This window comes from Phlebotomus argentipes, unplaced genomic scaffold (genome assembly GCF_947086385.1).
Source record: "Phlebotomus argentipes unplaced genomic scaffold, Phlebotomus argentipes genome assembly contig_5, whole genome shotgun sequence".
Lineage (NCBI taxonomy): Eukaryota > Metazoa > Arthropoda > Insecta > Diptera > Psychodidae > Phlebotomus > Phlebotomus argentipes.
Window position 1 is genome coordinate 12,108,440 of NW_026776165.1, and position 12,435 is coordinate 12,120,874.

Consider the following 12,435-nt stretch of genomic DNA (forward strand, 5'->3'; position numbering starts at 1 on the left):
TTTCCAAAAATATCCCGTCCAAATGACATTTTGACTGTCATGGGATATTTCTTGCAGTGGCGTGCAGTGTGATTTCCTCAACATTTCATGTGGTGTCTTTCCTGTTAATTTCCTGGTCAGTTTCCTCAGCGAATCCCAAAAGAGGATAGCATCTGGACAGTAGAATCTCGTGAGATTAGAAAACTGCTGAAATCCATCGAGGAAGTTGTGCGCCAAGGACAGAATTGTAGTGAAAGTTTTCCCGCCTTTATGCAGCTTCTGTTCTGACCAGGAGAAGATGTTTGATCTGGAAAAGGAGTTGCCCAACTACGTTGCAGAGGCCACGGAGGCACTGGAATTCAAGCTAGGTATGCCAGAGGGCAAGTAGAGGCTGAGCAGATGACTAATATCATGTTTTTGTAGTGAGAGATCCGACAGACTTGGAGGATGACAGCGTCTCCTTCCATCCTGTCATGGCGCACCAGATTTTCGGGGAGAACGAGAAGATTTTCGGCTACAAGGATCTCAAGGTGAAGCTATACTACACAGCCGGACCACTGAACATCTTCCTCAGCATCGACTACAGCCACAAGTTGTCGTTTGAGGAGCACAACATCACTCCTGACGATATAACCTCGCTGATCTCTGAGAAACTCCCGGCCGGATGTTACTACACGAATATCGACGAGTTCTGCAATGTGGTGAGGAAGGCGGACTCCTTCCAGCCATTTGGCGAGAAGATTGTCCAGTTCGACGTGAAGAGTGGTGAGGGAATGAAGGAATTCCTTGCACAGAGTGAGAAAGATTAACGAGTTTTCTGGCTTTTTTGCAGACTCCGGAAGTGAGCGGCGCTTTGAGATCTACTTCTGCGACAACAGCACTCCCAAGTTCTTCCCCTATCACGCCCGCTTTGAGACATTCATCATGTGGTACATTGACGCTGCCAGCTACATCGAGCAGGATGACCATCGATGGCTGTTCTTCTTCTGCTTCGAGAAGTTCACGAACAAGGACGGCAAGTCTTGCTATGCCTCCGCCGGATACGGCACAGTCTACCAGTACTACGCCTATCCTGAGCACGTGCGCCCCAGGATCAGCCAGCTAATCGTTCTGCCGCCGTTCCAAAAGTTGGGCATCGGCTCTCGCCTCATCCGCACGATTTACGACCACTTTGAGTCCAACAAGAGCGTGATTGACATCACCGTTGAAGATCCGTCTGAGGACTTTCAGAGCATCCGAAACTATATTGACGCGAAGCTGTGCATGGCGCTGCCGGCGTTCCAACGCGAAAAGCTACTGGTGGGCTTTTCCAAGGAAATGGTGGCAGAGGCGAAGGCGAAGGCCAAGATCAACTCTCTGCAGTGTCGCCGCATCTACGAAATCTTACGTCTCTACCACACCAATGTCCACAACGAGCAGGAGTACCGCTCGTATCGGCTGGACGTGAAGAAGCGCCTCAATATGATGTACATTCTGCACAAGAAGAACATAGAGAAGGCGGAGAAACGCGGCGTGGACGTGACGGCCGCCAAGCTGGGCATGACGCCCATCACTGAGAGACTGGAGCAGCTTCACGAGGAATACAATCTGCTGGAGCACGAGTATCAGCGCGTCATCAAGAAGCTGAAGGAGTGAAATTGAAGAGGTTTGCGCTCTTTTTTGTCTGAATAAAGATTGTTTAATTTCATCCCAAATGCTGCCTTTTCTTGAGTAATTTTAAATTTCTTGTTTTTGAATACATACACTGTGAAAAGTACAGTTTTATTACCTTCTGTTGCCTCTTGATTGCATTTTAAATTGGTTTCCTGGATGAGCATCTCAATTAATGAAGTGCACAAAAGTACCACAGAGCGATAGTCACATTAATATTCATGCTCAAGGGTAAAAGGAGTGCCATCGTCCAGTCCTTCTCAATCCTTTACGCACGGAAACCCATCATTTGCACTGTGTGTTTAGTGTAGATGCTCCAGGAAGCTCTCACGCGATGGCATCCCAATTGAGAAGCAATTCCACAGCAAAATCTCAGGGGAGTGATACATTACTTGACTATAAAAATGCTTGGGTTGTAAGTTTATTAATCCAGTCCGTGTGACATCGTTGGTGAAAGTGAAACCGGAGTGCCATTGAAATGCATCGGAAGCCCGTGACGTCTGTGAAGGAGCCTCAGCTCACCCTGGATTTGGCGCCACATTCTGACGCCGATGCCTTGAGTGAGTCTCCAACTGAGACGGAGCTGAGGCAGAAGATCAGCCGAGGAAGCGTCAAAAGCGCACTCTGGGCATTCTTCTCTGAGTATTGCAACAACAGCAGCATTCACGGGGTGAAGTACTTGGGCGAGAGACGAAGGCCGTGGGCTGAGAGAGTGTGGTGGGGTGTGGTCTTCCTGCTCTCCATTTACTCCTGCTTCAGCTTCATAGGGTCATCTTGGCGACGATGGCACCAGAGCCCGGTTATTGTGACCTTTGCGGACAAATCCACGCCCGTGTGGCAAATTCCCTTCCCCGCCGTCACCATTTGCCCGGAAACCAAGGTGAAGATGGAATATTTGAACTATACGAAAGCTTTCAACCAATTACGCTCCATGCACAGTCCATTGTATGAAGGTGAACCGGATAATCTCACTGCAACGGAGTAAGTAATAATATGATCATTTCGATCCTTTTAAGAACTGGGATGATTAATGTTGTTCATATATTTATTATGATACAGACAACATCGTCTAGAGAGTATTTATCAACTGTGCAACTTTAATGTAATCAGTAGTGTCGATTTCGGCCCTCCGGAAGTAAATGATACTTTTGCAGACACTCTCAGAGAAATGTCCCCAGAGAGCAAGGACATTTTCCTCGTGTGCATGTGGAGAAATTTTGTGAGCGGCTGCGGCTCTTTCGCTCCAATTCTCACTGAGGAGGGTTTTTGCTACACATTCAACGCTCTCAACGCATCAGAAATCTACCGTCCAGTTGCTCTCCATCCTGGCTACGAATATCCTCTAGTGGACGAAGAGTCATTCCGATGGAGCCTCGAGGATGGCTACACAAGTGCTGCTCCACTGGAAACCCATCCGCAACGTGTGCTTGGCTCAGGCGTCCGAGGAGGATTGTTCGTTTGGTTGCAATCGGCTGTGAAGGATTTTGATTACATGTGTCGCGGTGCGACGCAAGGCTTCAAGCTCTTGCTTCACACGCCCGGAGAGATTCCCATGGTGTCCAAGCACTACATGCGAATCCCGCTGAACCAAGAGATCACAGTCACAGTGAAGCCTAGCATGTTCACAACGTCAGACGGACTGATGGGCTACAATCCCTCCAGACGGCAGTGCTTCTTCAATCACGAGCGAGAGCTGGAGTTCTTCAGGGTTTACACTCAAAGCAACTGCGAACTGGAGTGTCTGTCGAATTACACGAAAGAGAGGTGCGGATGTGTTAAATTCTCAATGCCTCGACATGCAGACACTCCAATTTGTGGATCTGCGATGATTCAGTGCTATCGTCAAGCTGAATATGAACTGCTGCAGTTGGAAATCCAGGAAGATTTGAGTAAGATTTCCAACAGAACTTGCAACTGTTTGCCAGCTTGCACATCAATTGTATACGATTCGGAGATTTCACAGACTGAGGCTGATGTGGAGAAACTGTTTAATGCATATGAAATACCTGCAGATGAGTTTTCAGGGTAAAATTCTGTCCCTAGTTGAGATCTGCGTTCAATACAGCCTCTCATTCTTACAGGTTTCAAATGTCAACTCTAACGATCTTCTTCAAAGACACGCAATTCATCACGTCCAGACGCTCTGAACTCTACGGCCTGACCAACTTTATCGCCAACTGTGGAGGTCTTCTGGGCCTCTTCATGGGAGTGTCCTTGCTCAGTTTGTTTGAGATCATTTATTTCTGCAGCATTCGACTCGTCAACAATATCAGAATGCGAAGGAGAAGCAAGAAAGCAGCTTCTCACGTTGTTGTCCAGAAGCCACTTAAAGCTCTGGTTTAGAAACCCTATTTTTAACCATTCTGTATTATTATAACACCCACTCGCACTAAACAACACTAAAGTCAGTGAAAGTGAATCTCACATGCTTGAAACAATTTTATGACGCTGATTGTGATAAGCATCCCCCCAGAGTGATAACCCAATTCATTAACTTATGAACCATACTTCGGTTAATTATTTTAAAGTGCACATCTGTCACTATTTGCCCGCCAATTCGCAAAATCATTCTTGCACTGAGCGCGTGATTTTAACCCTTGAAATCATGGCAAAACCCACAATTAAACTTGAATCAATAGTCTGGCAAATACAGCAACGGAAGCATCTGTTGAATTTAATTGCTGTCGGAAGGTGGGTCATAAAGTCTCTCCTCCTCTTGCCACAGATAAGGTTTAATGCACAGACCTAAATAAAAGAGCTCATCGCTGTGTAATGTACAAGTAGATTTCCCTTGGAGCTTCCCAAAAGCAGATCTCAGAATGAGGTGCAACATCGTGCTGAGTCTCTTCCTGGCCGCATTCCTAGTCTCAGTGTGTCAAAGCTATCCTCAAAATCAGCAGGGGAGCGAAATCTCCTGGTCGGATTTCTGGATTCAAGTGCATCGTCTGCAGAACTACTACAACTTCCTGAAGGAAATGGGCGAGAATCCGCCAAGAGTGCAACGCAGTGCAATCTGTGCCAATATCTGGGACGACGGATGTATCAATGGACAGGTTGTGGGTGCGGGCAGTGACAGTGGATTCTTGGAAGGCGCTGGAACACCCGGAAAGAGATTTATCTCTCCCTAAATCATCACCAATGGATTTGCGAAATAAATGCTTCTCTTCTCGGCAAATTTTATTCCCAGCATCTTTCATTGCGCAGGACTCTCATCTCTGTAATTTTCCTCTCCTCGCCTTATGTCAAAATCATCCCGACATTTCAAGGAAATTGATGCGTGAAAATTTTTACACTAAACCAAAACCCATTAATGATGTTCAGTGCCAAAATTCGTGAGGAGGAAAACTATAGACGTGTGACGAAAATAAATATGAACTCCGTGACTTGCTTCCATGGCCTTAAATTCAGGTAAATTGCATCCCAGACTCCAGTCACCCCATCCTTCTTCGTCTGGAGTCGTGTCAAATAGAAAATCAACAATTTAAACACACTTTATTTTGCAAACTAAAAAGGTGAATCACAATTTTATTCATGCATTTCCAAAATAGGACATAAGGAATAACATGGGAGATAAAACCATGGATCTTGCAGTTCATTCTTCAACTTCAGGCAAGAAGTTCAGGAGCTTCACGCATTTCTAGGTCGAATGAAGTCGCATCACTCATTGTCACACTCTTTCTCGCTGGTTTGACGATGAATTGTGGCTCTTGACACTGCGATCGGGGTTTTTATATCAAATCAATCTAGAAGTATTTGCACACTTTTGCCTTGTGATTAGAGTCTGGCGACCTTATTTGAGAAATTGAGTTTATATTTGATGTCTTTTGTGTTTGCCACACAAAAATTGAAGCCTGAATTACTTCAGTGACATTTATATTGGATCAGAGTGAAATTTATTCATGGCATTTTTCCACATTCTGAACATTTAAAGAGCGTTATGTATTTGGGGGTGTTTTTGGCCGGTTCTCTTTGGTCAATTTGCGCCGAGACTCCCTTAACGTACACCTTCATAATTATTTTTTTTCGGTATGCTTCTAATCGATTTTTCGTATACGGCGACTCCATACAAAGTGAATGTGTGAGAGAGCGAAGAGGAACGTCCATCGGTCACCGAGTGCCTTAAGGAAGTTCAGTTGTGGTCAAGAAGTCGCTCGAGAAGGACTCCTCAGAGGGAAAGGTGTTGAGATTCCACGTGATTTACTGGATATTCTTGTGTGCTTGTGTTGAATGTGTGATGAGCAGCACAATGATGAGGAACGTGTCCAATTCGAATCCTTCCCTGGAAAGGTCAGATGTTCATGTGGAGTATGAAGTGTCCGTGCCGATTGTGCAGTCCTATCGTCACACGCCATATCACTCACTCTGGAATCTCCACCAGTGGTAAATAATTATTTCCACACCTCCCCAAACAAACCCAAGGATTTCGCGATATCAATCTCCGCACGGTCTCTTGGAAGACGCAAAGCACTTCCCAGCGCGTCCGCACGGCGAGGGTAATGTCCGGTGGAAAGCGATCGATTCGACGCGAAACCCCCAATTTTCCTGGGATTTCCTCACACTATTCGCCAAACCTCGCCGGGACAAACTGTACGCGCCAAAACCTCCTCTGAGCTTCGCATTGAGGACTTTCTTTCCTCCCCCTGGGTTAAACTGTGTCTCTCAAGGCAAGGAAATATGTATATGCCATTAACTTGCATGATTAATGCCAGAGACATTCATTAAGATGTGGGTTGAATGGGGTAATAAAGAAATGTTGTAACTAAGAAAATTCACAGTCATGTAGATCTAGAATGAAATTATTTTCCATTCGTGCTTCAGATGGTGAGTGGAAAATGAGAAAATCCACCGCTGACGGAGTTGCGATCGTAAATATTTGCCTGGGAGTGTGGAAAGTGACCAAAGTCGTTAAATTACCATACAAAGAAAATCGTGTCACGACTTACCACTTTTTCTCCACAGTCAACCAGCACCTCCGCCTCAGCCCCAGATTCCTCACCTGGCCTCGAATGGCCAGTCACAGTCGAGCTTCCACCAAATGGCGCGCATGATGGACTCCCTGATCCTGGACAACTTTGGACCGTTCGCCTTCACGAAGATCACGGCCACGCACCGCCCAACGCTCGTCTCGCGGGGCTCCGGCGAGGGTGGCGGCCTGAAGAAGACCCCCATCGCAGCATCAGCCTCCAATCTGTCGCACAGCACCGCCTCGTACGGCAAGATCAACTATGCGGGCGGGAAAATGGCGAGTCAGGGTAAGCGCTTGGGGTTGAAGTACTTTAAATGAGAAAACACATGAATTGAGGTCACGTCGCCACCCCGACTTGACCACACACGGAGTGGGGATATTCCAATTTTTGGGGCCACTCTCCCAGCCGTCCGTCGTGGCGATTTAATAGCCTGTCGCGACTCGCGTGACTCAAACCACCTGGCTGAATTATTTCATAAGTTTGTGCCCCTAATCGGGGTTCCGGGGTGGGAGGCGGACGCATGTGTGTGCGCCGGCTGAGAGTGGAGGCGAGGACCACCCACGAAAAAGGCACTCCAGACGAGTCTAAATCCAGAAAGTGGAGCAATTGATTGTCTAATGCTATTGACTCGTGAATTGACGATATTTTTCTCCAACACCACCCACTGAAGGCGGTGTGCTTCCGTGTACGCAGAGTTTGGCGTCTGATTTTGCGTGAAAATTTGGTTTTATTGCCGTAATTTCACACAGGCGTGAAATTTTTAACTGGAAGTCAATATTTTCATGGCCACAACTTTGAAGATCTTCCATAAATTTCCGAAGGGGTGAAATTTTCTGAAAAATATCCCTTCACGAAACCTTCTTCGCTGGGGGCGATTGCCTCTCACCACCCACAGAGCCCAGTCGATTGATTGGAGAAGCACAGTTCACCTCAAGTTCAATGAGTCACTTCCGCACTCGGAGGTGAATGACTGGGAAAGGAGAAGTTGTGTTGTGAAACACGATGACCATGCTTGTCTCTCGTCTGCAGAAAATGCCCGTCAGCACGTGGCGGAAGTGCATCCGATGCTGCGGACGAACTCGTCCACACTGTCACCACCAAATCCCACGGATTCGCGCTGGATCTCATCCCTGCGACGGCGCGATCCCGAGCTGCAGCCCACACTTCCCTCGATCAATCACAATCTCGGCCACAGCGGCTATCATTGCGAGAAGCGCGGGCGGAGCAGCAAGATGTCCTCCTCGATCCGAAAGAGTCGCTCCGTTGAACGAATGCGCGCACGGAAGCTGAAGGCCAAGGAGAAGCCCAAGAAGTCGAGTTCAGAGGAGGCCGGAGCCTCTGACGACCAGGAAGCAACATCAATTGAAGACAATCCTCACTCAACGCACACGAACTCGCCCAAGAGTGCCGGCAAGAGCAAGAACTTCCATGCTGTAGGGTAAGTTGAAGCACGATAATGCTCAGGCAACTCAAGCTTTGAATCTTATGCTATGGGATTTCTCAAGGTATGAAAACCACTTGGTTGAGACACTGGAGAAGGACATCCTGCAGAGGAATCCAAATGTGCAGTGGAGCGATGTTGCTGGTCTGAATGAAGCCAAGACAATTCTGCAGGAAGCCGTAGTTCTGCCCGTTCTCATGCCTGACTTCTTCAAAGGCATCCGCCGGCCATGGAGGGTGAGTCTTGATGTCTTCCTTGATATTTGTCAGTAAATCTGACGTGTGATTTTCAGGGAATCCTCATGGTCGGTCCTCCGGGCACCGGCAAGACCATGCTGGCCAAGGCAGTGGCCACAGAGTGCGGCACAACCTTCTTCAACGTGTCCTCGAGCACCCTGACTTCCAAGTATCGCGGCGAGAGTGAGAAAATGGTGAGACTCCTGTTCGAGATGGCTCGCTTCCACGCTCCCAGCACAATCTTCATCGACGAGATTGACTCCCTGTGCGCCGCTCGTGGGAATGACTCAGAACACGAGGCCAGTCGCCGCTTCAAGGCGGAGCTCCTCATCCAGATGGACGGTCTGAATGTTTCCAGCAATGATGACAAGATCATCATGGTGCTGGCGGCCACGAATCATCCCTGGGACATTGACGAGGCCTTCAGGCGGCGTTTCGAGAAGCGCATCTTCATCGGGCTGCCGAATGAGGAGACACGATCGGCACTGCTGAAGCTCTGTCTCAAGGGTGTGAATGTGTCTGGGAGTCTGGACACCAGTGTTATTTCTGATCAGCTGAAGGGCTTCACGGGATCAGATATCAGCAATATTTGCCGTGACGCCGCTATGATGACCATCAGGCGGAAGATTACAGGCTGCTCGCCAAGTGAGATCCGCCAGATTCGGCGAGAAGAGGTGGACTTACCGATTACCACCCAAGATTTCCGGGACGCCATGGCCAGGACGAGGAAATCTGTGTCCATGAACGATGTGGCGCGCTTTGAGAAGTGGATGGATGAATTTGGCTCTTGCTAAAAGGAATAAATCCTGAATACAGTTTACAAACCTTTCAACAACATTATATAAAACATCCTCTTGTGGAAGATATCTTTACATTATTAACCCTATGTTCTGATTCATTTTTTTTTGAGAAGTCTTACAAAAAAAAAGTGTAATTGTGAAAGTATATAATAATATTCGAAGGCACACCGTAAAGAAGAAATTAGTTCCTCAACAAGTATTTGCTTAAGATTTTTATGTCACACATCTTAATTCAATAAATCCGTTTTCAGAATAATCTAATTTCGCTCCTTTCTTCCGCCCAAAAACCCCATGATTAATGCCGCCCTAGAAAATCCCTTTTGCGCCAGAAAGGAGGAAATTGCTTTCTCTCGTGCTGCCACACATTTTTCCCGATGAAATCACACTGATAAGGAGAAATTGAGAGAGCGAAAATGGCTTTTTTTTCTCCACTTTTATTAACGCAAAACAATCCCTAAATACAAGAAAAATTGTTCCACTAGACAAATATTTTTCTTCTAATTGTCACCTTCCTTGAGACTTTTACATTCATGTGTACATTTATATTTCCTTATTTCTTTTTAAATTAAACTCCTTTTTCTGTATACAGTCACTGTAATATCAAAGAAAGCACCAGAAATTGTCTGGGCCGCTCTGGCGGACCGCAATCTTTACAAATTTCCCACACCAAATATTGTCAGGCACTATTTTGGGGTCCGCAAGAACTGCCCTCGGGCTTTTTCTCACTTTGTCATTCTTTACAAAAATTCGTGATGGGGTTTTTTTTATCTTCTTTCTCATTTCATTTATAGAGTTTTTGTTAATTCAATTTGCTTTTTGGTAAATAAAGACATGAATTCATATAATATAATTTTCCCAACAATTTTCTTATTAATAAGGATTATTACAACTTTTCTTTCGACAACATCTAGAAACATTGAACACGAAATATTCTTAATAGAACAATTCCTAAAGATGAACTGCATTTTTTCCATGTCATTTCTGCTTTCTTCACTTTTTTTTCTGCATTCTCTGTCGAGAGGAACGTTGTTGTGGTCAAGTCGCTGAGCATTTCTATTGTACTTTCCTGGCGGCGCTTCGGGATTGCCAGGCCTTGATCAGGTTCCACGCGAAATAGAAAGAGAACCCGTGGATCTGGAATCCCACGAGGATGAATGCGTACCACAGCAGGCCATAGGGCATTCCCTGGAAGAGAGACAGGAGAGTGTTCAGCTGCCCAAGACACGCTGAAGGCGCGCTCGCTTTACCTGCCAGAAGACGATGTCAGTGTCTTCGATGTCCGTGTCGCCGTCGCTGTCGAACGTGAGGTAGTCGACAACGTCACTCATGTAGTAGACCAGGCCGTAGAGCAGCGGCAGGACGCCCAGGACGCCCAGGGCTACTATGTACTTCTGCATATCCCGGATGCGGTTCCCCTTGGCCGCCGACAGGCCAATGAACGACGTGACGATGGATAGACACCAGATGTACTCCCACCAGAGCGGATCCGGCACCTGCAGCTCCTCAATCTCCAGCACGAACACGTCCAGGCGATCCAGGATGTCGGAGCACAGCTTCGCCAGCATGGCGAAGAACAGCAGGTAGTGGAAGAAGATGCAGTACTTGAGGCGGGACTTGTTGATTGCACTGCAACGCGGCGAAGGTGGTGAGAAATTGGGGGGATCCGGAAGAGAAAATCTGGGCAATTTCTACCTGATTTGGTAAATGGCAGAGACACGCTGACGGTGCTGAAAATCCGCGCCGTCCGTGCCGGTGACCATTGGACCACCGCGTGAGGCCATCCTGAGCGGAGATGCGAGGGCACTTGTTCACCAGAAATCGCTCACACTGCACAGGAGTGGATCATTTGAGAAAATTCCACCTCAGACACTCTCCTCGGCATTTCTCACACGGCCTCGCGCTGACACATCGCCAGTGACACGACGGCGGACGGCGTTTTTTCGCCGCCAAATCGACTGCGCGGGACTTTTCACCGTCCATCGCGATGGTGAGAGATGTTCAAAATGACCGTTTTCACCACAATTCCCTTGAATTTGAGCCATCTCGTTAACCCATTAACGCACGAAAGTGAGAAATGCAAGTGTCGAAAATGATTTTGAGATAAGAAAGTAATTAAACTCTGCAGTAAAATGAGTAAATAGTTTGGGTTGTAATAAATCATTTAATACCTTCGAAGCCATTAATTCCTGAAGTAATGTGAAATAATTCTTCTTTTCTAAAATTTGCATTTTTTGCTCTCATTTTGCAGTGACATTTTCAGGACTCTTCAATATGCAAATTACGTGATAAGGATGGAATACTCACAGCTCCTCCCACACAAAAGCTCCGCCCATTTTTTAATACAATAGAATAGAATAGAATAGAATAGAATATGTTTTCAGTCTGCGACAGAAGAACATAAACTTGTGCAATAAATCATCTTCAAAGACCAATAGGGAGCATTTCAATATCCACATACATTTATTAAATTGGCCGATCATGCAGAAACTTAATATTACTACATCAGAAGACTTTATTGAAATTTCAATATTCAGATCAGAGTATGGGATTTATATCAGTCGAAAAGTGCTCGCACAGCATGAATCAGTCGGTAAACAGACCGTAGGACATTTTCAGCGAGGCATTGAGGAAAGTTTTATGAAAGAAACACACCCTCGAATGGGGCAAAAGGCTTTGTCGCGATATCGTGAGATTTAAAGAAGCTTTTTCGTGCATTATTGAATGATATGGGAGCGGAATGAGGCAGAATTGAGAGATAGCAGCAGCATGATGTTGAATGTTTTGGGTCAATGCACTTGTGACTCTCCCTCAAGGATGCCACTAAATCATTGCGCACAATCGGAAAAACTTATACACTTTCCACGGTGAATGCGAAGTTAAAGTGTGAGTGAAGGGAATGTTTAAGACAAGAAAATGCAGGGCAAGGAGAGAATTTACAACGAAAAACCCATGTAAAAATTTACACTTTATAACGCTTATGGCCGCATAGTGTATAAATATTTCATTGACTTTCCATATGGAATTTCCTGCAGAAAATATAAGATAATCGCAACAATCATGCGATTAAATCTATCTTTGGAATATTTATATAAAATTCAGTATAAGCTGAGAGATTGACTCAAAAGAGAGGCAGACCTTATCGATTAAAGTATTGTGTTTATATTTTCATGAATCATTAGTCGCCCCTCTCGCACTCCCGTCCCAAAAATAACCACGCGTGGACTTGAGTGTGTGGAGAAGACGATGTGGGGACACACAAGCGAGATGCCAAGATTTTTCTTCTGTATACGAGAAAAAATATCATTTACAATTTAATTGGGAATACAAAAAATTACAGAAAAATGTCTATTTTTAGCCACAAT

The 12,435-nt window shown here is 46.0% G+C and overlaps 4 protein-coding genes across 4 annotated transcripts; 3 read left to right on the forward strand and 1 right to left on the reverse strand.

The window, feature by feature from the left end:
* The first annotated feature begins 44 nt into the window (after positions 1-44).
* LOC132255664 (histone acetyltransferase type B catalytic subunit) lies at positions 45-1,673 on the forward strand. The gene is made up of 3 exons (XM_059751776.1): positions 45-347; positions 403-744; positions 812-1,673. The coding sequence occupies exons 1-3, from the start codon at positions 278-280 to the stop codon at positions 1,612-1,614; spliced, it is 1,215 nt and encodes a 404-aa protein (XP_059607759.1). The 5' UTR covers positions 45-277; the 3' UTR covers positions 1,615-1,673.
* Positions 1,674-2,107: 434 nt separating this feature from the next.
* LOC132256041 (pickpocket protein 28-like) lies at positions 2,108-4,019 on the forward strand. Its single transcript, XM_059752220.1, has 3 exons — positions 2,108-2,610; positions 2,689-3,654; positions 3,711-4,019. Exons 1-3 carry the CDS (start codon positions 2,108-2,110, stop codon positions 3,970-3,972), a joined length of 1,731 nt encoding a protein of 576 aa, XP_059608203.1. The 3' UTR covers positions 3,973-4,019.
* Positions 4,020-4,859: 840 nt separating this feature from the next.
* LOC132255658 (katanin p60 ATPase-containing subunit A1) lies at positions 4,860-9,796 on the forward strand. Its single transcript, XM_059751769.1, has 5 exons — positions 4,860-5,037; positions 6,589-6,881; positions 7,626-8,034; positions 8,102-8,273; positions 8,330-9,796. Exons 1-5 carry the CDS (start codon positions 4,940-4,942, stop codon positions 9,065-9,067), a joined length of 1,710 nt encoding a protein of 569 aa, XP_059607752.1. The 5' UTR covers positions 4,860-4,939; the 3' UTR covers positions 9,068-9,796.
* A 113-nt stretch (positions 9,797-9,909) lies between these two features.
* On the reverse strand, positions 9,910-10,986 carry LOC132255668 (protein jagunal). The gene is made up of 3 exons (XM_059751780.1): positions 10,766-10,986; positions 10,321-10,699; positions 9,910-10,258 (listed from the first exon to the last, which is right to left on the reverse strand). The coding sequence occupies exons 1-3, from the start codon at positions 10,852-10,854 to the stop codon at positions 10,127-10,129; spliced, it is 600 nt and encodes a 199-aa protein (XP_059607763.1). The 5' UTR covers positions 10,855-10,986; the 3' UTR covers positions 9,910-10,126.
* Between the last annotated feature and the right edge of the window lie 1,449 nt (positions 10,987-12,435).

Excerpts from the sequence above, each read along its gene's own strand:
- LOC132256041 (XM_059752220.1), top strand. The coding sequence starts at position 2,108 with ATGCATCGGAAGCCCGTGACGTCTGTGAAGGAGCCTCAGCTCACCCTG. Across the intron at positions 2,611-2,688 it reads GATAATCTCACTGCAACGGA|ACAACATCGTCTAGAGAGTA; the intron begins GTAAGTAATAAT and ends ATTATGATACAG. Across the intron at positions 3,655-3,710 it reads CCTGCAGATGAGTTTTCAGG|GTTTCAAATGTCAACTCTAA; the intron begins GTAAAATTCTGT and ends TCATTCTTACAG.
- LOC132255658 (XM_059751769.1), top strand. The coding sequence starts at position 4,940 with ATGATGTTCAGTGCCAAAATTCGTGAGGAGGAAAACTATAGACGTGTG. Across the intron at positions 5,038-6,588 it reads TTCCATGGCCTTAAATTCAG|TCAACCAGCACCTCCGCCTC; the intron begins GTAAATTGCATC and ends TTTTCTCCACAG. Across the intron at positions 8,274-8,329 it reads GCATCCGCCGGCCATGGAGG|GGAATCCTCATGGTCGGTCC; the intron begins GTGAGTCTTGAT and ends TGTGATTTTCAG.
- LOC132255668 (XM_059751780.1), bottom strand. The coding sequence starts at position 10,854 with ATGGCCTCACGCGGTGGTCCAATGGTCACCGGCACGGACGGCGCGGAT. Across the intron at positions 10,700-10,765 it reads TCTGCCATTTACCAAATCAG|TGCAATCAACAAGTCCCGCC; the intron begins GTAGAAATTGCC and ends GCCGCGTTGCAG. Across the intron at positions 10,259-10,320 it reads CTGACATCGTCTTCTGGCAG|GGAATGCCCTATGGCCTGCT; the intron begins GTAAAGCGAGCG and ends TCTCTCTTCCAG.
- LOC132255664 (XM_059751776.1), top strand. The coding sequence starts at position 278 with ATGTTTGATCTGGAAAAGGAGTTGCCCAACTACGTTGCAGAGGCCACG. Across the intron at positions 348-402 it reads GGCACTGGAATTCAAGCTAG|TGAGAGATCCGACAGACTTG; the intron begins GTATGCCAGAGG and ends ATGTTTTTGTAG. Across the intron at positions 745-811 it reads CCAGTTCGACGTGAAGAGTG|ACTCCGGAAGTGAGCGGCGC; the intron begins GTGAGGGAATGA and ends GCTTTTTTGCAG.